Genomic DNA, 24718 nt, shown 5'->3' with positions numbered 1-24718 from the left:
CACTTGTCAATCTCGAGCCCTCGTTGTTCGGTGACGTCACCGCGCATAACGCGCGTGTTGACGACATCTGACGTGTCTCCGTCAACACAACAATGGCGGATGCCGTGGAGGAAGCTCTTCGGGGCAGCTGGTGAGACAATTTGTTGTTCAGTCAATATTTTCGGAGCCTTTGTCTCGATTGTCAGACAGTCGCGTCGGATTTTTGTCGCAGATTTCCGTGTAAAGTAACTAAAGATGAGTTTTTGTGTTTAAAATAGTGTGGAGTTTGGTGACGTTACTGCTTACCAGCTAGCCAGCTACATGACAATTAGCTAACCCGGTTCTGATAAATTAACGGTCGATAAATCTCAGACGGATAAAATAACAGCTTTTAAGTCTGTTCGGTGACGAAGTCTACATTTTTATCGGTTTCTCTGCCTCAGTGGGAAGTTTAGTAGCAATGTTAGCCGGACAGCTAATATTTAGGCGGACAGCCGCTTCCCTTTAATCTACCCCAGATTCACTCTGTTGTTCCAGTTTTATTTTACTCTGAAATAGAGAAAAGAGTTTATAGAAAAGTGCTGGTTATATCTAAAAACTTTTAAAGCAGCTGCCATTAAGATGGTTGGCATCGTGAAAGAGGTCTTCATGTGTCAGATTAAAGGAAAAACCTGAACGATAGACCAGCAGGGAGGGCTCTGGTAGCTCTGTTGGTGTGAATGGTGCGTGTCCATTCAGATCTATCGTGAAATGTTTCTACTTTGTTAAGAAAGACCTCTTCTGTGACACTGCCATTTGTCACAGTGCACGGGTCACTGAGGAGTTCCATGAGTATAAAAGTGACCTGGATTTTATACATATGTATAAATGTGTACATACAATCATCGGAGATTTTGAACAAATGCGTTAGACATTGTTCTTCTCCGGCTTCATCAAAACGTCAGATGAGGAAATATCTAAAAATGGTGTTCATCTCTTTGGAGATTTGGAGAACCAACACACAGATTCACAGGGAAGCTGTGAATACCCCCTTTTATGATGTTGCTGTATTGTTTTCCTCTTGAGTTTGTCACCTGTCTGTATGCGGAGTTAAATTAACATGGATTTAAAAAAAAAAAAGATTAAGATGTAAATTAAGAGCAATAAACAACACAGGGCATTTAGTAAAAGCTGACATAATTTACATAATTACACAGATGTGAATAATGATTGAGTTAAATATGAAGTTAATAATAATGCATGTTGTTAACCCTGTTGCCTCACAGCGAGAAAATCATGGATTTGAATCCACCATCTGACCCCGTCTTTCTTTGAGTTTGCATGTTCTCTGTGTGATTACTACTCTCGCTTCACCAGTTAACTGCTGTTTCTAAATTGCCCATAGGTGTAAACATTGTCTGTATGTCTTTGTTAGCCTTGCGACAAACTAGCGACCTGTCTCTTGCTCTGTAACATACACTGCAGCCCCCTCGGGAAGATGGATGTATGAACTTAATAAAACGTAGTGCTGGACAGTACAGCACAATTTTGAAGATTGGCAGTTTTGTCGTTTATAGTGGTATTATTAGTAATAATATTGTTTCTGCATCAGTGAGCCTTTGCATGGGTTTACTCTGAACCTTGGTGTAATAATTTACCTTAAAATGAACTCTTCAAATCTTATGTTTTGTTTTCAGCCTATGAACTTTTATCTTTATATTTTGTGGGATTGTAACTGTGCCGTTCGTTACTCTTCAGGGACCAGGATCTCATTGACGCTCTTGACTCTGGTGGCTCAGACATGGAGATGGAGAGGGGCACCATCCAGGTCCAGGAGCAGTCAGCTGAACACAGGGCCAAGATGTGGAAGGTGAGAACGTTGCAGCTGTTAGATTGTGGTTTCAAACAGTTATTAGACATGTACAACATACTTTGTACGTCTGTGGACAGAAGGCAAGAATTCTTACGTTAAGGTGTGAGTAGACTGGATCATCTCTTATTGGCACACCCAAAGAAAAGACTTCAGTTATGTCTTACATCACATAACAAGAGTCAGTATTGTATGTCAAGCATGTGGATGACAATAATGATGCTACTTATAGGTGACTGACTCGTCTTGGCTTCGCATGCAAAATACCAGCCTGTGAAAAGACACGTCATCGGCTGCACCCAGTTGTAAAGCAGCTTTGAATGGGATGTTTATTGTGTCTGATAATAGGCTGTTTGATAATATCATTAGGAGACCTTTTAGTCACTGTGTAAAGTTCAGAGAGCCTTTAATTTTACACCTCATAAAATTGAATAATTTGGTTTATTATAAAAAAGTTCAAATAATGCTTAAAGTCAAATCAAACACAAAGTGTTTATCAGTGCAGGAGAGCAGATGCAAGATTTCTTTTTTCACTTTAGGAAAACCTTAAAAATGAGAATAAAGTAGGTGTAGTTTTTGTTTGTGTCAAATTCTGAAAACATTCTGACCTAAAAGTAAAAATTTGCACTTTGCTCCATTAATCATCGTATAAGTCATAGACTATAAACTGAAATTCACTTGGGCCACACGTGAAATGACAAAAAATATCATGGGCCAGACATTTACATTTGATTGATATGTTATATAATTGTTTATTTATTTATTTTTAAAGCTAAGCACTCCATTTACCAAAACAAAGTAATGGATTCTGATTTTAAACAACCTGTTTCACAAGCCTGAATATACTGTAACAACTCTGTGGAGTGGGCGTCTGTTTTGTGATAGCACGTCTAAGCCATAATTCCTAGACCTCCTCCTCACCAGTCACTTTCTTTAGCTCCTCCGGGAGTCCTGGGTCTGCCTGAGGGTCATGTCCTAGTTGGACACGCCTAAAACATATGACATGTCCAGGAGGTATCCTGGTCAGATGCCCAGATTACCTCAAAAAGCTCCCCTAGAGCAGGAAAAAAGAAGAAAGCTCATTTCTACCATTTGTATCTGCAGTCTCATTCTGATCATAAGTGAGAGTGGGAACGCAGATTGACCAGTTAATCAACTGCATTCCCTTCATGGTCAGGTTTCTCTTTAACACAACACACTGGTACAACCTTCGCATCAAAGCAGATGCTGCAATCTGGAGCGTTCACTATGGTCTTCTCATTCCTGCAGCTTCAACTTGATAACTCAGTGGTTGCGTGTTTGAAAAAAAAAGAAAAGAATGAAAAGTCTGTAATCGTGTGGTTTCCATGTTACAGCCTGGAGGTATGAAAATGACTGCTCATAAAAAATCGAAAGATATCAAATGAACTTTCAAAGTTGTCGGTGAGTAAATATGGCCTCCCTAAGGGAGACATGAAGAAACCTATCTTTACCACTTTGTTACTTTTCAAAACAAAAACAATTATTTGCTTTAGCTGCGTGCCAAGTTCATTGAGATCTGGAGCCTGTTTTACCTGTTCATCGCTCTGCAGCTGTACTGGGGTAAACTGGAGCAGCGGTCCCCAACCTTTTTTGTGCCACGGACTGGTTTATGCCCGACAATATTTTCACGGACCGGCCTTTAAGGTGTCGCGGATAAATACAACAAAATAAAACTAGTACCGGTACCGAAAAAAAAGAAGATTTATTCATAACACACGTGAAAAGACCCAGGAAAACAGAGTAAACGATCAAAACGATAACAAAATAACGCTGAAAACCGATAAAAACCCTGAAAACCAAACATTTCACACCTGAGCCTCAACTCTCGCAGCCCGGTACCAAACGACTCACGGTCCGGTACCGGTCCGAGGCCCGGGGGTTGGGGACCGCTGAACTAGAGGGTGCAGAGATTTTTTTTTTTTTTTTTTATTAATTTAGTTTTTGTCTCTCAAAATGTTCCAAAAATAATATCAGCAGCTGCTACAGTATTTTCTTCATGTGTATGAATTTGTTGTCCATCAGTGCAGTGAGATTTTGGCCACTTATAGCAGATCAGTCTTTATTTCCTGAATGTCAGGTCTCCTTTTCTCCCCATGCTCAGCACTGAATCCTTGTTTTGTTTTTGCAGATTGCTCTCAATGTCTCCGGAAAAGGCGACAGCCTGGCTTCCTGGGACGGTGTCCTCGATTTACCAGAACAGAAGCTCATTCATAACCGGAGTCAGCAGCTGATCGGTGAGTAAATGTCGGTGCCTCTGAATACGTTGACACAGTCCTGACTTTTGGATTTGCAGTGAGTTTCTCAAGCGTTTTCTGGCACATCCAACTTGAGAATAAATTTTTAGTTCAGTAAAAGTCAGTGCATTATTTGTGTCAGGAATTTTGCTCTATTTGGTTTTTTGGCTCCATATCTCAACATTTAAGATCCACTGGGTTTGGCTGGGCTATATCATACCGTTCACGGTAATACCGGTGTAATTTTGGGCAACGATAGGAAAATGAAATATCACGATAGAATATGGGTAAAACGCGCATGCGTCTATGTTTACATACCCACATGGCGGCGACGCAGAATGAGAAGAGCGAGAGCGGATCGTTGAATGAAACGGATGAACCAGAACTGGTTTGTAAAAATGCTGCAGCTTCACTGGTGTGGAACTGGTTTAGCTTTCGTCCATCAGATACACAACAAAGCACTATTTTTGGTAGCGCATGCTAGCGGGCTGTCGTTATTACAGTGTTGTTTGGAAAATACGGCGCACTTAAAATCAATCCTTTGATTTTTCTGAAAGTCGACAGAGCCCCTTATAATCCCGTGTGCCTTATGTATGAACTCTGGTTGTGTTTACTGACCTCGAAACGATTTTATGTGCACGGCGCTCGAAAATCTGTCAAATGTTTCAGTACGACTTTGCTGAGCTACGAAGCCGCACCGCTTGATGGATTGTTGGAGCATTACGGCTGTCGTAGGCGGAGCGATACGTACTGCGCTTCAACATAATATTACCGTATTGTGTGTGTGTAACCTCTTTTTAAGTGTTGTGGATATTATACATGGTTATGCTGAGGATATGTCGGCCAGTTTCCACTGGAAATGCCTTTTGGTTAAACTGTCAGCGAGGAATTTGCATTTTGCACTGTTACATTTTTATATAACTTTAATGCAAAAAACAGCTGCTTGTTTAAGTGGAAATACATTTATGGTTTTTTTTGCACTAATAAAGTTGTGGAGTTGTAAAATATTTTGTCTAGTGTCAGTTATATCGTTATCGCAAATTTTCAAATGTATATCGTGATAAATATTTTTGGTCATATCGCCCTGCTCTAGTTAAGGGGCTAAAATTCAAGAATATAAAATTTAAAATTATAGGCTGTTTGAGTTTAAAGTTGGATATTTGTGGGGGAAAACAAGCTCGGCTTAGATAAGATTTTTTTTTTTTTAAATTAGGGATAAAATTCACATATTTGAACTCTTTGGATTATTAACTCATAAAGCATTTTAAGTCTTATCTTTAAGTCAGAAAAGAAACTAAAAGCTCGTTTTCATTAAATAGAGTTGTTCTGGACTAATAGCACTGGTCTCTGTGTGCAGCTGGCTCTGAGACGACCGTCTACAAAAAACAAAGTATTTAGTAATAACATCGATCTGCTTTTTGCAGTTTATCTTATTGCAACTCTTGTCTGATATGATGCGCTGCTAATGGGCTGAATATGAGAGTTTGTGCCTGTGTGATGTTGGTGATCTACTGCTAAGACTTCTGAAGCCCTGATGATCCTCCAGAAATGTTATGTTTGGTTTAAAAATACTTTCTTTAAAGGTTTAAATCTTCTCCCTAATCTCAGTTTCCTATCATGTTCCTGTGAGTTTCCGATGCTGGTGTGGGAAGATACTAACGCTTCCTTGTTGAGGTAGCATTGTCCGCCCTCCATAATGCAAAAACGCCTCAGTGGAGCAGCACTCTTGCTGCTGAAGAGATGCAGAGGAGTTTATTTACCACTTCCTACATTAGATAGAAAAAAACGGGGAGTTATACCATCGGGGTAGCCTTGCTTCCATACATCATGAATCATCTAGCCTGCTCTAACTTTGTACTTTTTTCCCTTCTTGTTCAGTAGAATAGCTCCCCTCCCCTCCAGTCTAATTTGAAATTCAAACCAAAAGTCCCGTCATTTATTTAAAGGAGTACGGAGCTGTGAGCATGAACAGCTGTCACAAGTTTAGATAATATGCTGACGTGAAACTATGGGGAGAGATTCAATTGAATAGAAATCTGATAATAATGACATCATTTAATGCATCAATAGGAAAAAAACCTGGACCTATTTGGAAAAGATAACTAAAACTGCCGACCCCCTCCGTGTGTCCCATGTTTAGACCAGCTGGCAGTGTCAGAGGAAGAGAGGAGTGAAATGGTGTCCGACGTTGAGTCAGTCATCACTTTCTACTGCAAGTCGCGTAACATCACTTTCACCCCTGAGCTCAGCTGGCCGCACCTGCTCAAACCGCTGCTGGGGCTTCATCTACCCCGGAGCGACCTCTACAACTGCTTCTATGCTATCATGAACAAATACATCCCTCGGTGAGTCATCTCAGCCTCCTTGTCCCCTTCACCCCACTCACACAGACACGCAGGCTTTGACTGTAAAAGCTTTTCTGTTTCAGGGACTGTGTGCCCAAAGGCCGACCCTTCCACCTGTACAGACTACTGCTGCAGTATCACGAGCCAGAGCTGTGCTCGTTCTTGGACACCAAAAAGATCACACCAGACTCCTATGCCATCAACTGGGTATGTTGCCTCATGTTAAATAAGTTTTACAACATTTTTGCCCCATTTCAGAAAAAGATTCAGTCAAAAACAATTAAAGTCATACAGCTTCAATTTTGGTGAAATAAAAGTTGGTACCAGCATTTTTTCCCCTGCAGAAGTGATATTCGTTCACATACATTTACTCCATATTTTTTCATCAGCTGTTCTCCACCTGTGCAGCTCTAGAGCTCAAGTAACACTGCTCTTCATGTGGCCATGGCAAACGATGCGTCTGTGTTTGTCTCTGTTCCACAGCTGGGTAGTCTGTTTTCAAGCCACTGCCTTCCTGAAGTTACCCAGACATTGTGGGACTCGTACCTCCAGCAGGCGGACCCTTTTCTCATCTTCTTTCTCATGCTTATCATCCTCGTCAATGCCAAGTATGCAGCCAGAAAGATAATCCAGCTCGTGGCTGTTTGTGCCAGCTCTGAAAGTTTGTTTTTGTTTGTATCCTCAGAGAGACCATACTTACACAAGAGGGAGAAAGCAAAGAGGACATTATCAGTGAGTTTGTTCCTCTCTTCTCATTTGTACACTTTTTGAACATCTTTTTAATGTAATTAAATGTGGAAAAAAAATTTCATCCCAGAAATGCTGGAAGCGTCTCCCTCTCTCCTCGAGTCCGAGGACATTGAAGACTTGTTTTCACTGGCCCAGTATTACCAGAGCAAAACCCCTCTGTCGCTCAGAAAGGTGAAGCAAATAAAAACTGAGCAGTGCTGAATATAAACAAGGAGACAACGGCAGCATCTAAAAAAACCTCATTGTTTGTTTCCCTTTGTCTGTTTCTGTAGATGAATCAGAATCTGTTTGGTAGCAGTTTGGTGGCTCTCAAAGAGGAGGACACTGACCTCAGTCAGGCGTTGTGCCTCCCTGTGTCTGTCCCTGAAATCCTGCAGGCAAACCAGCTGCAGCAGGTCAGTGACACTTTGAGTGGGAAATTATTAACAGTTCTCAAGTTTGCCCTGTGAGTTTAAGGAAGAAAGAGGATGTGAGGAAACTGGACTTTTTCTTTTTTCTTTTTTTTTTTTAGGATGGGGTACGTTTCTTCGTGGTGGATTGCCGGCCTGCAGAGCAGTACAATGCTGGCCATCTGTCCACAGCCTTCCACCTGGACTCAGACCTGGTGAGGGACAGGGGCTTTAGCGATTCGTTGAAAAATATATTTGCAGTAAACGAATATAAAACAAGCTTTATGTCTTCTTACAGATGCTCCAGAACCCATCTGAGTTTGCACTCTCTGTGAAGTCCCTCCTGGAGACACAGAAGCAGTCTTTAGAGTCTGGGTCCATCGCCAGCGGAGAGCACCTGTGCTTCATGGGCAGCGGGAGAGAAGAGGAAGACATGTACATGAACATGGTGTTGGCACATTTCCTGCAGGTGAGCTGTGAAAGTGGGATCCATATAACGATTACAAACGTTTCCTTTAGATTTTTTCAAACTGTCAAAATCTCTGTTTGCTAATAAAATAAATGAAGCAGAAGCAGGAAAGTCATTATAATTCATGCTTAAAAAAAAGTAGTAATCACTGGAAGTTTTAACTGGAAAAATGAGAATTGTGTGACCTTGTTTGGCAAAACAAATGATTTTGTGATCTTTGTTTTGCAATATTATGGATGATATTCTAGCAGATCGGCTAATTTCAAGCTTTCTGTTACAGAAAAACAAAGAGTATGTCAGCATCGCAAAAGGAGGTTTTATGGGTGAGTAGGAAAATGACAATACTGACAAGCACATTAGTCTGCATACACACAGAGAAGTAATATGAACATGGAGAGGCCTATTTTTGCGTGTATGTGTAAGTTATAGTTTTTGTAATGGTTACATCGGTGAGGTGATGCAGCAGTGGCTGTCAGTGATTTGTCAGGATCTTGTTTGGACAAATCCATCATCATTTTTTAGCATGAAATAAAGTTAAAATACTATATTCATTTCTTGTACATATATGTATGTATATAGGGTAGATAGAGAGAGAGAGATGTTTCTGAGAAACTTGTACACATCCACATTTTTATATATCTGTCTTTTGGTCACAACTGCAGTACAGAAAATTGTGAAAGCTAAAATTCACAGAGACACGTGTACTTCCAGCTCTTCAGCAGCACCTGGTAGACATGAACGTCGAGGGGCTTGACTCCTCGTACGTCCACTGGATCGTCAGCACATCTGGATCTCACAGCAGCCTCAGCTCAGCTGATGTAAGAAGTTAGGGGAGCCAGCCAACCCCCTTTATCATAAAGGACATAAACATCACAATATGCTCCACACTGGAGGTGTTAAGAGAGATCTTCTGTCTGATGGCACGGATTGTTACATTTTTCCATGAATACAGGGAGAGTCTCTGAGCGGCCCTGGAGACAGCAAAGGTGTGAAGTCCCTGGTCAACAAAATGACATTTGCTCTCAAGTCCAAGTCGGTCAATGTTAAGGAGAAGATGATCAGCTTCATTGAGAATACCTCTGCCCCCGTCGACAGGTGAGAAACTAGTTCCTCAAAACATTCACCACTGAAGCTCACACTGCAACACACACTCTCAATTTTCTGTGTAAATCATACAGTTTGCTACAATAACAGAATGCAAATTAATATTATAACACTGAAAAAAAATCAAATTTGTGATTCTTCTCACATATCAAATACTAAAAACCAAAACACCAGAGCGCCTTCTGAGAGCCAACTGATCCCTCTTCAGATGAAATTCTACCAAAACAGTTAAAATTTACCGTTTTTTGACATCCTGCTAGTTTGGGTTTAGTGCATATTTACACCTGACTGAAAACACCATATTTGCTTTTCCATATTTCCTGTCATGAAATTAAGTTCCTTGTGCCTTATCCCATAATAGAATATCTTTCAATCTACCCTGGCCAGAGAAGGTGATTCCAGATCGGTAAGAGCTCCCAAACATCCAGATGTTTACCACTGGCATGCCCACTGGCTGTAGACCCGCACCACTCCCCAGGATTTTGGAGACTTTTAACGCATGCTTAGTATCAGCATCTCCGCCTACACCTGCCTACACTCATGTAACAACACCACACGTTCCCATACAGTACAGGCAGCAGGCTGTCTATGAGATACTGTTTCTTACAATTTCTCTTCATGCTTTCACTAACAACATAAAACTGCTGTTTTGTCTGCACTGTCGGAGCTGCTCCAGCCTTTTAGGAAGCATTGAGTCATCTTTACATCCACAAGGTCGTCGTTTTCTAGTCTAACTCACCGAGGCCTTTGGCTTCACCTTTGTTTGCTTGGAGATGCACTGAAAAGTCTGTCTTTCCATTTCATTATAGTTCTTTCAGATGATAGTCAGGGCTATGCAAAACCATAAAATAAACTATAATTTGCTTTAAATAGCCCTGAATATCATACAACCACTAATCTGTAACCCAGATGTCTAGCTAGAAATGTCTCGTTTAACCTCTTCCTTTTTGTATTTAACAGCACAACCTGTGGCAGTAGTGGGCTAATATTTTTTTACTGCAGGCTGGAGGTCTTCATGCCATTGATGTTTGTGTGCAAACTGTTTAATGCACTTAATGTATAATTATCTAGTGTGGCTATAATGCTCTGACCTGCCTTGTTGCCCTCTGTAATCAGGCATGTGAGCAGCAGCGACCGCGTCGGCAAACCTTACCGGGGAGTGAAGCCTGTGTTCAGTATTGCTGATGAAGAAGAGTACGATACAGGTAAAATTACAGCAAACACAGATTACGGTTAGAAGAGGGTATTATTTTGTGAAATATTTAAGCATTGTGAGGGCTTTTATTTTGAAGAACAAAATGATTACTTCCATCTGATCTTCCTGCCAGATGAGATAGACAGTTCCTCCATATCTGATGATGACCGGAAGGAGATTGTCAACATCCAGACCTGGATAAACAAACCTGATGTAAAACATCATATTCCATGCAACGAGGTGAAAGAAACAGGTCACATGTTCCCCAGGTAAGCTGTCAGTTTTGTTTAGGAAACGTTTTAAATGAGTACAGTGACCTTGAAGCATATTGCATGGCAGCCATAATAAGGGCAGGTTGAAGTCTTTAAATACTAAGGTAAGGTGCTTCACTGCTTCCTGAACATAGTTCCTGATTTTCAGAGGCTCCAAATTAATTGAACAAGCTAACATACGTTTAAATACAAGGATTGTTTTTAATAGTTGGATAAAGTCTGGAACCCATGAACATCAATAAATCCTGTGTTTCCTCTGCCACGCCTACCGCGTCTGCCTTCACTTGCTGCTTGTTTATGGGTCTTTCTGCTTTCAGTTTTATCTTCAGTAACTGAAAAGAGATCATGTGACTGACTTGGCCATTTCTTTTCCTTCAGAAACTCTTGGGTTGGCTTTGCAGGAAGCTTTGGATCATTATTCATCTGCGCTATAAAGCACCATCCCACATGTCTTGCAGCATTTGACTAAATTTGACAGCATTAATCGATAGGGCTGTTCGATATAACGATATATATCGGATGACGATATAAAAACATCTATCGTTTCATTTTACGCTATCGTTTGTTTCGTGGTGTTGCAAAATAAACTGTTTACGGCAATATTTTCTCATGGTTCTGATGGTCACTGTAGTGGCTGTATTAATTTCCTAAAGTTCTCTCTTTCTCTTATATTTAATATAACCACACTACGGACGGACAAGCGCCTGTTTTTATGCATTGTCCTTAGCAACAACGACGGTAACACCTTTGCGTGTCCGCTTGTTTATGTTTCACATAAACCTTTCACAATAAAGCTCAAGATCCCGTTGAGACTTTTCAAAATAAACTGAATCACATGAAAGAGCAGATTATTTACAGATGAGAAGTAAAAAAGAGCCGCCAGGTGCTAAAAAATAAACCTTAGACTCAAACGTTAGAACAGGCTTTTCCCCGCAGCACGCCGTGTAATAAATACTCACAAAGAAAATGGCGGCCGTTACAACTTATGTCTAAAAATGTGTCGTTTCATGCATCGGTTAAAACACTCGGCTCCAGCTACACGACGCGCAGCTGGAAACACTTCACACAAGTCGAGCTGCCCGAGATTCACAGACTTTACAGAAAATGTTACATTTTTGTGATTTATATCGTTATCGGACGATAGATGTCTTATATCGGGATATGAGACTTTGGTCGTATTGCACAGCCCTATTAATCAACTGAATATTAAGAAACTCATTGCAAGTGTCCTGGGAACTCTCAGGATTTTCAAAGTAAAGTGTATGTCTTTGCAAGAAGAGGAGAAAATGTGAATGACTAACATTTCTTGATAATTTAATTTTCTTCACTGAAATCGTGATGCTTCCCATTGAGGTGATAGTATGTTTTTGGCTTCTTGAGCACAGTTTTTGACATCCTTCCCTGGGTGTCAAAATTCAAATTTTATTTGTCACATACACAGTCATACACAGTACGATATGCAGTGAAATGCTTACACAACTGCTCGTGACCTAAAGAAAAATGAAAAGGCTATGAATAAGATAGGAAATAAATATGAAAATTAAAAAGGGTAAATTTAACTAGGAAGGAATAAAATAAGATAAAATATATAAATTAAAGTTGAAAATAAAATAACTGTACAACAAAATACACAATATAGAACTATATAAGAATGTATGAAGAAATATTAAAAAAAAAACAAAAAGAAAAAACACCCAGCACGCCCCTGCGGGCGGTTTATCCTTCAAGCTCGGGTCCTCTACCAGAGGCCTGGGAGCTTGAGGGTCCTGCGCAGTATCTTAGCTGTTCCCAGGACTGCGCTCTTCTGGACAGAGATCTCCGATGTTATTCCCGGGATCTGCTGGAGCCACTCGCCTAGCTTGGGAGTCACCGCACCTAGTGCTCCGATTACCACGGGGACCACCGTTACCTTCACCCTCCACATCCTCTCGAGCTCTTCTCTGAGCCCTTGGTATTTCTCCAGCTTCTCGTGTTCCTTCTTCCTGATATTGCTGTCATTCGGAACCGCTACATCGATCACTACGGCCGTCTTCTTCTGTCTGTGTGTGTGTGTGTGTGTGTGTGTGTGTGTGTGTGTGTGTGTGTGTGTGTGTGTGTGTGTGTGTGTGTGTGTGTGTGTGTATATATATATATATATATATATATATATATACACACACAATAACAGCAGCTGTACAAGTATTAAATGGAAATGAAGAAATAATGTCCATGTTGTGCAATCCACATTATGTCTTGTGCAGTGCAAATATGCTTAAAGTGATTTAAGTGATGAAGTGAAAACAATGTCCAGTGTGTGTGTGTAAGAACTGTATGTGTGGGTCAGTACTGTGTGGTGGTGTGATTGAGAGACCGTATCGCCTGCGGGAAGAAGCTCCTCCTCAGTCTCTCTGTGTTGGTCTTCAGGGAGCGGAATCGCTTTCCTGACCTCAGCAGAGAGAACAGTCCGTTGTTGGGATGGCTGAGGTCCTTCACCATCTTCCTGGCCTTGGTCCAAGGGTGGACGAGTTTGGCTTCGATGTGCAATGAGAAACGAATAAACAAGCAAGCGCTGCGGCCACTTATTAAACATTAACTCCTAACACTGATTCTTCTTTTGTGTTTCCAGTCACTTGTTGATCACAGCCACTCACATGTACTGCCTGAGGGAGATCGCCACAAGGAAGGGCTTTGCTTACATCCAGTCCAGACAAGCGCTGAACTCAGTGGTGAAGATCACATCCAAAAAGAAGCACCCAGAGCTGATCACGTTCAAGTTTGGAACCAACAATTCAGCTGGAGTGGAGATTTCAGCGGTTGAGAGGTGCTTGTCTGCACGCAGATGAAAAACTAATCAGACGTGAATTTTAAAGTAGTGGCTTTACGATTTATTAACATTTTCCCTTTCAGCTAATGTCTGTTTCTCTGTCTCAGATATTTGATTCCCAATGCGGGCGATGCCACGAAGGTCATCAAGCAGCAGATCATGAAAGTCCTGGATGCCCTGGAGAGCTCATAAATGGTGGTGGTGAGCTCGTTTTGGGAGATTAATACAAACTGTAGGAAGAGGCTCCGCCGGTGAAACCTACTCTCCCTCCTGGACAGATCCCAGTGCAGTGTTGACTGTGAAGCCCCGTGTGTCTGTCTTTGGGACATGTGGGCACACTGCTGACTGCAGACCTGTGAGCCAGGCTGCGAGTGTTGAAATATTTAGGTGCTCTGCTGTCATCCAACCATTATATTATACTTATTTAAAAAGAAATATTGGTTGTAGTGTATGTTCTTCTCTACTGTTAGTATGAAATGGGATCTCATTACAGAGGAGCTCCACTCTGATGAGTTCCCGCTGGCCTTAACGTAGCGTACTGACCGACCAGTGGCGAACTTCTTTCATCCACACGTGACTGACCTTTTCTTCTCCACCTGAGCGTTTTGATGATGACCCATTCTTTTGATGTGAGCAGTATTGAGTTTCTCGTAACATGTTGCGTAGATTTAACGATCATCTGGTCAGCATGAGTCAGCCAGCTCGGACATAACGATGCACACCCCCACCCCCAGAAAAGCAGTACTGGCACATGAAGCAGATTTCCTACTGCAGTAACTGTTTTTGATAACTTTACTTTTCCAGCAGGCAGCCTTAAATATAAACTATTTGACGGTTAGTTTATAAATATGTAATGTGTATATATTGTGTAAACTGCTCTGTATACAGACCTTTGCAATGTCATTTTGAAAGCATATCCTGAGAGAATATGCAGTGAAACTTGTAAACTTTGCCAGGTTTGAAGTTCCCCTTCTTTCTGATTTTCTGGTTTTATGAAAATTGATTAACCTCATCTCATAGCAGTCTGATGTAGCTCCCAGAAAGCCTCTCTGGACTACATTATGAGCACCTCAGTATTTTCTCGTCCCAGTCAGATTCACCATGTGAATGACATCCCCCGCTCCCCCGATGAGTAAATTATATCCAGAAGGCCGAAACATTAGGGAGAATGAAAAGATCACGCTAACGAGCTGCAGAGGTTTGAAAGGAATGGACCTGATATGCTCATTTGCAGCTCGATTTTTATTTTTGGATTCAACTAGAGTAGCTTTGCATGACTGGCAGTGCAGAATAATCCTTATTTATGTTGTCCTCCAGCTTCAGTTCATCTGTTGTCTAAAGTTCCTCCTCTTTTAAGGCAACTTGTATTCTGATTGGCCCCCGAACAGCACTGATGTGATCTCTTTGACATCGTACAAGTCAAAGTGTGTAACCCCGAGCCCTGAGAGCAGTCGGAAGTCTGAGCTTGGGCTTATGGGGATTACGTGGACATAGCTGATGTGATTATTTGAAAGTGTGGCCATGTTTCATATGTTTAGTATTCATGTATGACAGGAAATAAGTAAAAGCATATGAAGTCCACTTTAAAGACGGTTTTCACGGTGCACAAAAAGCTGATCTCATTTCTGACCCACATAAACAACTTTTCTGTCCACACAGAATAGAAGAGCAGCACAGGTGGTTCTCAAACTGTGGTGCACAGATCCACAGGTGATTATGACCAGGGGGGAAACATGGGGTTAATCCACCGTGGATGAGTATGATTTTTTTTTGAAAGTACAAAAGTAGACGAGAGTTTGGTGTGGTTGTGGTGACATTTATTTCACTAAAATTCAGATTAGATTTTTTTTAATTGCTATTGATCGTCTCATGTTTGAGTGGCAGGCGTGCTACAAAAAGTTTGAGAACCGCTGATGTGAAGTTATCACGACTACACTGATAAATGGGCCGCTGTTGACTTCTGATGGATGTTTCCCACTTACAGGCCCCAGTGTTCATCTGTGCTGTCACAGGATTTTTCGTTCTGACTTAATTTCCAAAGTGATGAAAAGCTTTAAAAAAATAGAAATTATTTTTACAGGGTGAAGATTTCGGTTTCCCTGGGAAAAAGGCAACATAAGAGGAAAAAGAAAAACGTCATCTATCAGCCAAATTTTTTTGTAACATCAGTATCCAAGTTCATAATCAGTGCATCCATATTTATATATAAATATATATCTCTGTCTGTCTCATGTATTAGCTAAAACCATATACTGTGTTAAGCAGTCTGCAGTCCATACTGAGCAGTTTCAGTTTGCTTGCCACTGTTGCCTTCGGCCTCATGCCTGTGACGTGCGATATGGGCACCAGCAGTGGCGTGAAGATCCTCTAAAATCGCGGTTCTGTTCGTAGCGCGGTGGCGTTTAAGGTTCGGCTGAACGGTTTTATTTTGCATGCTTTAACAGCTCCACATGGGTGTCACACTAATGTGCGATTGGTCTGTTTCAGAATTGCCACGCCCCCCTCGATCGCCGTATCTTATTCTTTAGTCATGAAATCTGCTTGGACTCATTCTTGCTTTCTTCCTGCTTATTTATTTGTTTTGAAGTCTAGTTGTGTGTTCAGCCTCCCACAGAGACCTCCAGTGTGACAGTTGCAGTTTAAACTTCAGCCCAGAGGGCATTGGCCCCTTTCTCAGACTGAAAAGCACATTTAAACTATGAGCAAAGTAGAATTCAAGACAAAATCTGTTCCCGACCCTCACTCCAGTCTGAAGCATTCCTGTGTAATCCATGCGTTGTTGTGCTTTTCTGATATTTTCCCATTGACTGGAACATCCTCGACTGGGAGTCTTTACATTCTCTGTAACATCACTGGATCAGGCTGTCAACCACTAGTCCAGAATGCAACATGTCTCAAATGTAATTTGCACCTTACTGTACTGCTGTTATTTTCTAAGCATTTCTGTTTTTAATAAATGGAGATTATTTGACTGCACATTTGAACACACTCATTGCGAAACAGCATTTGACATGCAGTTGTGACCAAAGGTTTTTGGACATTAACTTTAATTTTTTCTGTACAGCAAAGTGGATTTTAAACAAGATGTGATTGAAGTGAAACTCTCAGCCTTAATTCAAGGCTTTAACAAAAGTATTGCAAAATAAAATATTAAACTACAGCCTTAAGATGAACAGTGTCAAGTAGAAAGTACGTTATTTGCATTGAAAATATTGTCCAATAGAAGTAGAAGGTAATGTAATGTGAAATTACTTAAAGTACAAGTACAATGAAACATTAAAAGTTTGTAAGCATATATACTAAATTACCTTTCTCCATGAGTCCTGCCTGTTCTGACTTTGTAAGACGTTGGTAAGTCAGTAAGACAGCAGGGGTGGGTGGTATGACCCCATGCCACCCCTCTGGACACGCCCCTGTTCTAACAACCTGGAGGAAAATTTCTCATCCTAATTTTTTTCTGCTGTTTAAATCTTTGACTAAAAATTATTCAAAGCCTGAACAAAATTAATTGTGGTTTTAATCATGGCCCACACTAATTTTTTTTCTTCATTTACTTTAGTATTATTCTGCAAAATATATTTTTCTTAGTTTATCATATTAGTCAAATAAGCAAAAAACAAGAAGCAAGCAAAGAACAACTTGTTTGTTTTATGTCCAGGGAAAAAACATTTAAAAATCTTAATCCTTTATATACTTCAAACAGGGTCACAGTCCTCCTTTTGAATACTTTTGTTTTTCCTTTCCTATATATAGCTTAGCTATTCTCACTGCAGTGGAAGGTTTGACACTATTTGTGTACCCTGAGTAATCCCCCTATTTTTTTAATCGCTGAGGTTCATTAATGCTAGTTCATCTTATTTTTTATTTTTTTTTACTTGGGAATACATGTTATATTTAGGAATGTTATTACTGAGCAGAGCCACTGAGATCCTTACTTCATTTTTATTGTTTATTAACCAGAAAAGTGAATAACAATGACAATCTTGTGCTGAATCGACCCACCCCCTGTGACGTTACACCGCCTTAAATCTTCACGTTTAACGACCTCAGTTTTTCATAAGCTTAAATTTATATTGTCAACTCACCTAAAAATAACACTTTCGATTTCAAAACAGTCAATAATATTTTTTAGTACTCTTTACTTATTTTTTTTTATGTTAAATCAAGAAGGTCTCTTATTTTGAAAACCAATCCGCCACCCGGAATCACATGACCGGACTGTGGCGCGGTGTGGTGAGCAGATAGTCCTGAGTGTACATGTCTACTTTAGCCAAAGTCATGTCCAGTAAGTACAGAGTTCTCCGTGTTTCTCAGTTTAATGTTAAATCACTGAGCGCGGGTTTGAAGCCTGCGGCTCTCCGTCACTCGCTGAAGTTCCGTGTTTGTTTCCTCAGAGTTCCGTCTGGCGGTGGTCCAGCTGCAGGTGAGCAGCGTCAAAGCAGACAACCTGAGCAGAGCCCGGAGGCTGGTGAGGGAGGCTGCGGGACAGGGCAGCAAAGTGGTGCTGCTACCGGTGAGGAGGAGGAGGAGGAGGAAGGGGGCCTCACGGCTGCTTGTCAGCAGTCTGAAGTGCTTATTTTAAAATACAACCAAATGCAGCTGATTTTATTTAAAAGACGTGTCCCCTGAGAGGACGGCGCTTTACCATTAACGCGGTGTCGTCTTTGTGTTTTTATGAACTGTTTGTTCTCTTTTCTGGACATCCGTTAGTGCAGGAATGAAATATTTCTAAAAAGTTCCCAGCACAGGACCCTCAGGTGACCTGCCTTTTTGGACTGCTCAGATTTACCCTATGAGCTTATGATCTCCCTGTCGTTAACACAGGAATGCTTCAATTCTCCATATGGGACCAGCTTCTTCTCCAGATATGCCGAGAACATCCCAGGAGAATCCACCCAGGTGCTGTCGGAGGCAGCAAAGGAGAACGAGGTGTATCTGGTGGGAGGTGTGAAAGCATCCGTGGATTTAAAGCTATTACATAGAGTACATTAAAGTTCACTTCTAATGTTACTGTAAAGGAGCTGATGATGCTTCATGTAGTTCAGCTACAGTAAGAGTTGTGTGTATCACGCTGTGGTGTTAGATCCTCAGCGTTAAAAGCTCACCAGTAGTAGAGTTAATATATAACTCCACTGTGTTTCCTGCTGTGGGTTGTCAAGACGATGTGGAAAATGTAATCTGTTTCTGGGTAAACTGTAGGAAAAATAGTGAGAACTTTGAATGTTTAACTCCTGGAAAACAGCTGCTCTGCTGCTTGCACTCTACCGTGTTTTATCCTCTAAGTGTTCCATCAGAAACCTTTTTAACAGATCCATCACACTAACAAGCTCAAGGTTTCGTTTCACGAGGTCGGTGTATGTGCAAGTAATCCTATGAGATAAAATCTCAGGTTTAAGACTTTTTTTTTTTTTAACTCTTGGATGAGTACGATGTCACAAAGACTGATACCTGCTGTTCAAACCTTCTGTTTCCAAGAGGTGGCCAATCAGAAGAAAGGAGAGGGGAGGCGCTGGTCTCAGGCAGAGGATGGACTGATGGGCTTCACCACGGACAGTATAAAAATAGACATGGCGATCTGACCTGTTGAAGTCCTGTTTTTTTTTTTTTAAGCATTGAGTTGAAAGTTTTCTCCATCGTCATGTTGGGTGCAAAGTACAGGAGGTGACGAGGTTTTACAGAATTCTCCCAAAGATTTATTTCTTTGGTTGTCGTGTCTCTTTCATGTGTCTCTGTCAGAGGATAAACACATGGAGATAGTAATGATCGTAACAGGGCCACTTGCCACCCAAGCGTGGTCATCGTTTAAGAAGATTGGGATAACTTTAAATCCAAGTTCAGTTCAAACTACTTTTCGTTATGTCGATGTAGGTTTCCAGTTGTCCAGGTCATTGGGGTCTTAACTGAACCTTCTTTATGTTTGTGATGACATCTGTCTCTCTCGTCCAAGAGCCTTTTCATTTGAAACCTCTCGAGTTTTTAAGCTCTTAAGACTCGTCATCATCCACAGGATCCATTCCCGAGGAGGATGGTGGGAAGTTGTACAACACCTGTACAGTGTTTGGCCCTGATGGAGAGATGATTCTTAAACACAGGAAGGTATGTGTGGGTCATATACAGTGTGTGGTCAGTTGCAGAGATGAATCCTCTTCATCTTTTTTCTTTCCTCCTCTAAGATTCACTTGTTTGACATCGACGTTCCCGGAAAAATCCGCTTCCAGGAATCTGAGACGCTGAGCCCGGGGAGCAGTTTATCGCTGTTTGACACACGTGAGCGACAGCCGCAGACTCTGGCTTTCTGCCTCGCAGTCTGGATGAGCATACATTGATCTGATGTGTTCCTCCTGCAGCGTTCTGCAAAGTGGGTGTTGGGATCTGCTATGACATGAGGTTCGCGGAGCTCGCCCAGCTCTACAGCAGGAAGGGTAAGCGTCTGAAAGGAGTGTTTAGATTTTGTTTTCCTGTGATGTACCAGAGCTGATTTGTGCTTTTGTCCTCAGGCTGTCAGCTGCTGGTTTACCCCGGAGCCTTCAACATGACCACAGGCCCCGCCCACTGGGAGCTCCTGCAGAGGGGGAGGTCAGACTGAGGGTCATAGTCAGTCACTCCCAAAAGAATAATTTACTGCAGACATGTTAGAGTCATCTTTCAGCCAGATATCTGATCTGAGGGTTGAGCTTTCGTTAACCAGACATGTTACTTATAAGGCACAAGAGCGCCTGAATGAACACAAGCTGAATAATAAACGCAGCATGACGAGAGCTCAGTGACTACAAACTGAGATCTGCTGCTGTTTAAATCTGCAACGAATCATTTTAATGTCTCTTTATGCAGGGCGCTTGATAATCAGGTGTATGTGGCCACAGCATCACCTGCCAGAGATGAAGCTGCCTCCTACGTGGCCTGGGGTCACAGCACCGTCGTGAACCCGTGGTAAGAAAATAAGATCAAAAAGGCAGGGCGTGATAAGGCGGTTAAAGTTTTCAGAGGGACAACTTGAGGCCGTAAAAGTAGAAGAATTCAGGGTTTTAACAATGTAGAGCAGTTGGGGTGGAGTACAGATGTAGAATCAGCAAGCTGTTGTCAGAGTTTATCTCGCTGCCGTCTCTGGGTAAGCTGAGGAACTCCAGTAGGAACAGCAGACAAACTTGAAAAGCAGCTTTTTTCAGACGCAAATTCATTGTAACTTTGTATTTCATGAGCTTTAAAAACTTTGTCACAAGGTTTAAATCCAGTGAAGACTTCCTACGCTGAGCCGTTTGTTGTTCGGATGCCATGCACACCATGTAAAGTGTAACTCGGGTAACAGGAGGCAGGTTAAATAGCCCACGGTGGTTTTTTGATTTGGATCTGGGCTGCCACACAAACGGCTTGAGGGAATATTTCACGTTGGCAGGCGCGACCAAAGAGCTTTAAAGTTCATCTGGGAATTTTGGGTTTTCCAGGTGTTTAGTTTCTTTCTGATGACTCCACCCCGTCGTGTTACCTGAACCTTCCTGCAGCGCCGCTGCTGTCATGTGTGGGTTTTGTTTGTCTGTCTGAGGAACAGACGTGTTTCTTTAAGCGGAGGTTGTGTGCTGGGAGCAGTTTATCTTAACCTGTTCTACGGGCATCAGCTGCTGACGTCGAGTGAGTGTCACCAAGAGGTCTGAAGAGTTACTCATCAACTCTGAAAGTGTCGTCAGCTGAAAAGTGTCCAGCGACACGTCCCTGCCTGCCCGTGAAGAATCGACGGCTTACGTCATGACCGTACAAAACAGATGAAACTTAAAGCTTAACACTGCGTTAGCATTTAAAGTTTTAATGTGTCTCCTGCAGGGAATCTATATGAATGTAAAATAAAAAACAACAACTAGCTCTTACAACATAGAATAAATTATTCAATACTTTTTTGTAAAAATGAAATAAGAAAATATCAACTGTGAGGAAGTTTAAAGGAGCGCTTCTTGTGCTGATTTGTGAATAATTCTGTTGTTACAGGGGGGAAGTCATTTCCAAGGCTGGACCAGAGGAAGCTGTTATTTATGCCGACATCGGTGAGGAAAAGCAGAAGTCTGCTTGTCTCTGTGGAATGTGAAAGTCATTTACAGTTATGTAATCTTTGATCAGCTGGTGAGGAAAGTGGAAAAATGAATTTCTGCTCTGAGAAGAAGTTTTAATTTACTGCTTTAATGATTTCCTCTACAGAATAATAATAAAAAATGAGACCTGATAATGTAAAACAGAGAAAGCATTTCAGTCTGGCACAGCAGCAGTTACTGCACAGTGCTCGTGTTTACTCTGCCGTTGCTGTTATTGTGTCTTCTCTCTAAATGTGTCGCGTGTTTTCAGACCTGCAGTATTTGGCCGACATCCGGCAGCAGATCCCGATCACATCTCAGCGTCGGGACGACCTCTACGCGGTGACGTCAGTGCAGGAAGGCTCGAGCTGAGCTCTGAACCTCGGGTCCAGCTCTTCAAATCGAGCAAAAAGGATCCTGTAAATTCTCATCCATGTGATTCTTGTTAAAGTGGATTGAAGAGAGAAGCAGGCCTGCAGCAGCTCGCTGTCTCGCTGTCCAGCAGAGGAAAACATGAGAATCAGCTGGACAGTCGCTGATTGGCTGTTTTAAGATTACTTGAATGAAGAAACGTTGCATTAAAAGCTGTGACTTTTGTATCCAGTGCAGATCTAGTTAAAAGCTTTTTGATGAGCAGTGACTCATTTATCATTTCTGGTTACAGATGAATGGGAAGACTGGCCGCTTGTTTGTTTTCAGAGCTTTCTTTGTTTCTGAATCAGTGCTCAAGAATAAAAAACAAACCTGAAATCCAATGAAGCTTTCTTCTACTGTAAAAGAAATATGAATTCACCTCTCGTACGCCTTATAGATCTATGAAGTAAAAGAGGGCTTAGTGTCATTTTGGAAGTCTTTATTAAATCTTCAAATAGGTTCAAAAAAACAAAAACTAAACATAAAACAACCACCAAGAATTGTTCTTGTACAGTATTTTAAAAACTATATTTAAATGGTAATTACAACAAACATATTTACACATCAGTGCTCTGTGGCTTCAGTTTTTAAGTGACCGTCAGGCTCAAACATCCGTCTCCCTTTGTTCCTGGTTCATCAACTCGTCTTCCAACCTGAATCGATACCGTCTTTTGTATCCTGATGGTGACAAATAAACAAGTTACAAAAGCACAACAACAACCTGACAGCTCTGTTATACTTTCTCTTGTTATGTGTCATATAAATACTTTTAAAAATGGTGGATGCTCATATTAAACAGGTTTTATGCAGTGAGGTCAGCTTGCGTACAAGTGATTGCTGAGGGAAAAGCTCAGACTTCAGACTGCTGCAGGGTCTCCAAATCATCAGCTTAACAATGAGCTCTTTCAAACTGCATTTTACTCCAGTACAGTACAGACACTTCATTGGCTCCCACCACAGTATAAACTTCCCTTTAAAAATCCTTTTAATAGTTCATAAAACTCAATGGTTTGGCCCCAGTACAGCAAGATGCCCTTAGATCAAAACTCAAAAGCGTTTGTGTTCACACAGGCTGACATTCAGCAGCTCATCACTCATCCATTTTCTTTCTGTTATCCAATTCAGGGTCACGGAGGGCTGGAGCCAATCCCAGCTGACATAGGGTGAAAGGCAGGGAACACACAGACGTCACGGTCAGTTTAGAATCACCAGTTAACCTGATCCCATTAACTGCATGTCTTTGGACTGTGGGGGGAAGCCAGAGTACTCTGAGAGAACCCACACATGAACTCCACAAAGAAAGCACATTGAGTTTATGTATAATTAAATAAACTGCTCTAAACACTTGATGTCAGGTTTGATTTTCTACATCCAGCTCTGTGTGACGTCTTACAGAAGACGTTCCTAATGCTGTGATCTCAGGCACACGTCTTACAGCTCTATTAAAGGAGGCACGGATTTGCTTTGCAGCATGACAGCATGCTCAAACATTCATCCAGACTCATATAAAAATAGAAGCTAAGAGCCTCTTGGCATGGCATTTTTCCCAGTAGCTAAAACATAATTTCCATAATTTCTTCATAAAGTCCACCAATAAAAAAGCTCCACAGGTTCCAGTCTAAAGGCAAAGGCTGCAAATATTTGATTTAACTATTTGCACTATTTTCTATTAAATTCGCTGATAAACAAACACATTGATCTGCTTACCTCTCCGTTGTTGTTTGTGCTCTTCCTTCTTCCTCTCGTTTATTTTGTCCAGGTGGATCTGATACGCCACTCCAGCTATCACCATGATCCCAACTACCACACACAGACCTGTGCTGAACATCCACATGGCCGACGATGCTCGATTCGTCACAGGCCTGGCCTCCACTCCATCTGAGCAATCATCAGGAAAAAACAATAGTAAAAATGTTTTCAGTGTGCCATAGAGCCAAGGCCAATAAATAAAGTGTAAATAAATAAATAACATCTGACTCCAAAAAAAACCTGCAATAAAAAAACACTAAAGAAGAAGATTTAAAATCCAAAGAGTCCAAATCCATAGACTGTATTTAAAAGATGTACATCGCCAAGGTGACTTTTAACATTTTTGACTGATTGATTAACTGATTGATCCAAAAGTGATAAGATTTAAAAAACAAAACACAAAACTGTCTGTCTTTACATGTTAAACTAGAGCTTTCAAAAATTCAAAGATGATAAAAACTGGACTGGTTTGCTAATGTTAATTAATATCAAACCAGTCAGACACGTGACATTACCCAGTATAGGGAACCAGCTGATAGCAGAATTTGCTTAACTATGAGTTTCACAGATAAGGAGAATCGTGCTGCTGTGTCTGAACACTAATGACTGCACTTACAGGTTGACATCACGGTTTGGTTCATAGATTGGTTATCAATGATGCACGACACAATGGAGTCGTGGGAAATGTTGAGGGTCAAGTGGCTGGTGATGTTGTAGAGATTGTCTGGGAGTGATGTCATCTGAGTCCTCACCGACCCTGCGGGGGGCTCCTCGCTGTCGTTGATGAGCCAGTACACTGCAGGTGTGGGATAACCTCCAGTGGAGTGACACAGGAAGACCTTCTCATCGCCCTGCACTGCCTCTTCCTTCTCCAGCTTTGGGGTGCTGAAACTGGCTGCAAACATATGTGTTGATTCTATATTTAGTAATATTTAGAATCTCTTTTCCTCCAGTAATTACATGAAAGAAGCTGAGGGATTAGAGAAAGCATTAAGACATTACTCATCATGCAAACAATGCCTCCAACACTCCCACAATATGATTGTGAATGTTTTCATGCAGCAGTTTATTGTTTTTTTCTAGTCTTC

The 24718-nt window shown here is 41.4% G+C and overlaps 3 protein-coding genes across 6 annotated transcripts in view; 2 read left to right on the top strand and 1 right to left on the bottom strand.

Moving 5' to 3' along the window:
* Window positions 1-2: 2 nt before the first annotated feature.
* On the top strand, window positions 3-16386 carry tbc1d23 (TBC1 domain family, member 23). Of its 2 annotated transcripts, XM_040031044.1 has the most exons (19): window positions 3-130; window positions 1717-1828; window positions 3978-4083; window positions 6224-6428; window positions 6512-6635; window positions 6912-7036; window positions 7114-7160; window positions 7246-7349; window positions 7451-7573; window positions 7690-7782; window positions 7866-8036; window positions 8317-8359; window positions 8748-8854; window positions 8989-9131; window positions 9502-9546; window positions 10257-10345; window positions 10469-10604; window positions 13213-13407; window positions 13518-16386. In XM_040031044.1, the coding sequence occupies exons 1-19, from the start codon at window positions 93-95 to the stop codon at window positions 13600-13602; spliced, it is 2091 nt and encodes a 696-aa protein (XP_039886978.1). In that variant the 5' UTR covers window positions 3-92; the 3' UTR covers window positions 13603-16386. The 2 variants fall into 2 exon arrangements, with proteins under 2 accessions (XP_039886978.1, XP_039886984.1); XM_040031050.1 differs by lacking the exon at window positions 9502-9546.
* The window catches only part of LOC120733068 (ICOS ligand-like), a 10940-nt gene continuing 1458 nt past the window's right edge, over window positions 15237-24718 (bottom strand). For 2 of the 3 annotated variants that reach the window (XM_040031075.1, XM_040031093.1), the window contains exons 3-5: window positions 24247-24525; window positions 23589-23759; window positions 22306-22559 (exon numbers count right to left, since the gene is read on the bottom strand). In XM_040031075.1, coding sequence (XP_039887009.1) covers window positions 22486-22559; window positions 23589-23759; window positions 24247-24525 — 524 coding nt within the window. In that variant the 3' untranslated portion in view covers window positions 22306-22485. Of the gene's footprint in view, window positions 22281-22305; window positions 22560-23588; window positions 23760-24246; window positions 24526-24718 lie in introns of those variants that run through there. The other variant, XM_040031083.1, reaches the window with a different exon arrangement.
* Window positions 17562-22222, top strand: nit2 (nitrilase family, member 2). Its single transcript, XM_040031107.1, has 10 exons — window positions 17562-17695; window positions 17805-17923; window positions 18235-18355; window positions 19418-19506; window positions 19584-19677; window positions 19758-19832; window positions 19908-19986; window positions 20242-20340; window positions 21388-21443; window positions 21739-22222. The coding sequence occupies exons 1-10, from the start codon at window positions 17668-17670 to the stop codon at window positions 21837-21839; spliced, it is 861 nt and encodes a 286-aa protein (XP_039887041.1). The 5' UTR covers window positions 17562-17667; the 3' UTR covers window positions 21840-22222.

The sequence above is a fragment of the Simochromis diagramma genome, unplaced genomic scaffold (genome assembly GCF_900408965.1).
Source record: "Simochromis diagramma unplaced genomic scaffold, fSimDia1.1 OVJJ01000334.1, whole genome shotgun sequence".
Taxonomy (NCBI): Eukaryota; Metazoa; Chordata; class Actinopteri; order Cichliformes; family Cichlidae; genus Simochromis; species Simochromis diagramma.
Note: the sequence above shows the minus strand (reverse complement) of the source record. Positions and strands in the feature narration are given on the sequence as shown.

Bases quoted from the DNA above. Each gene is read 5' to 3' on its own strand.
- nit2 (XM_040031107.1), top strand. From the start codon at position 17,668: ATGTCTACTTTAGCCAAAGTCATGTCCA. The intron at 17,924-18,234 runs GTGAGGAGGAGG...TCGTTAACACAG, and splicing joins GCAAAGTGGTGCTGCTACCG to GAATGCTTCAATTCTCCATA. The intron at 20,341-21,387 runs GTAAGAAAATAA...CTGTTGTTACAG, and splicing joins AGCACCGTCGTGAACCCGTG to GGGGGAAGTCATTTCCAAGG.
- tbc1d23 (XM_040031044.1), top strand. From the start codon at position 93: ATGGCGGATGCCGTGGAGGAAGCTCTTCGGGGCAGCTG. The intron at 131-1,716 runs GTGAGACAATTT...GTTACTCTTCAG, and splicing joins GAAGCTCTTCGGGGCAGCTG to GGACCAGGATCTCATTGACG. The intron at 6,429-6,511 runs GTGAGTCATCTC...TTTCTGTTTCAG, and splicing joins ATGAACAAATACATCCCTCG to GGACTGTGTGCCCAAAGGCC.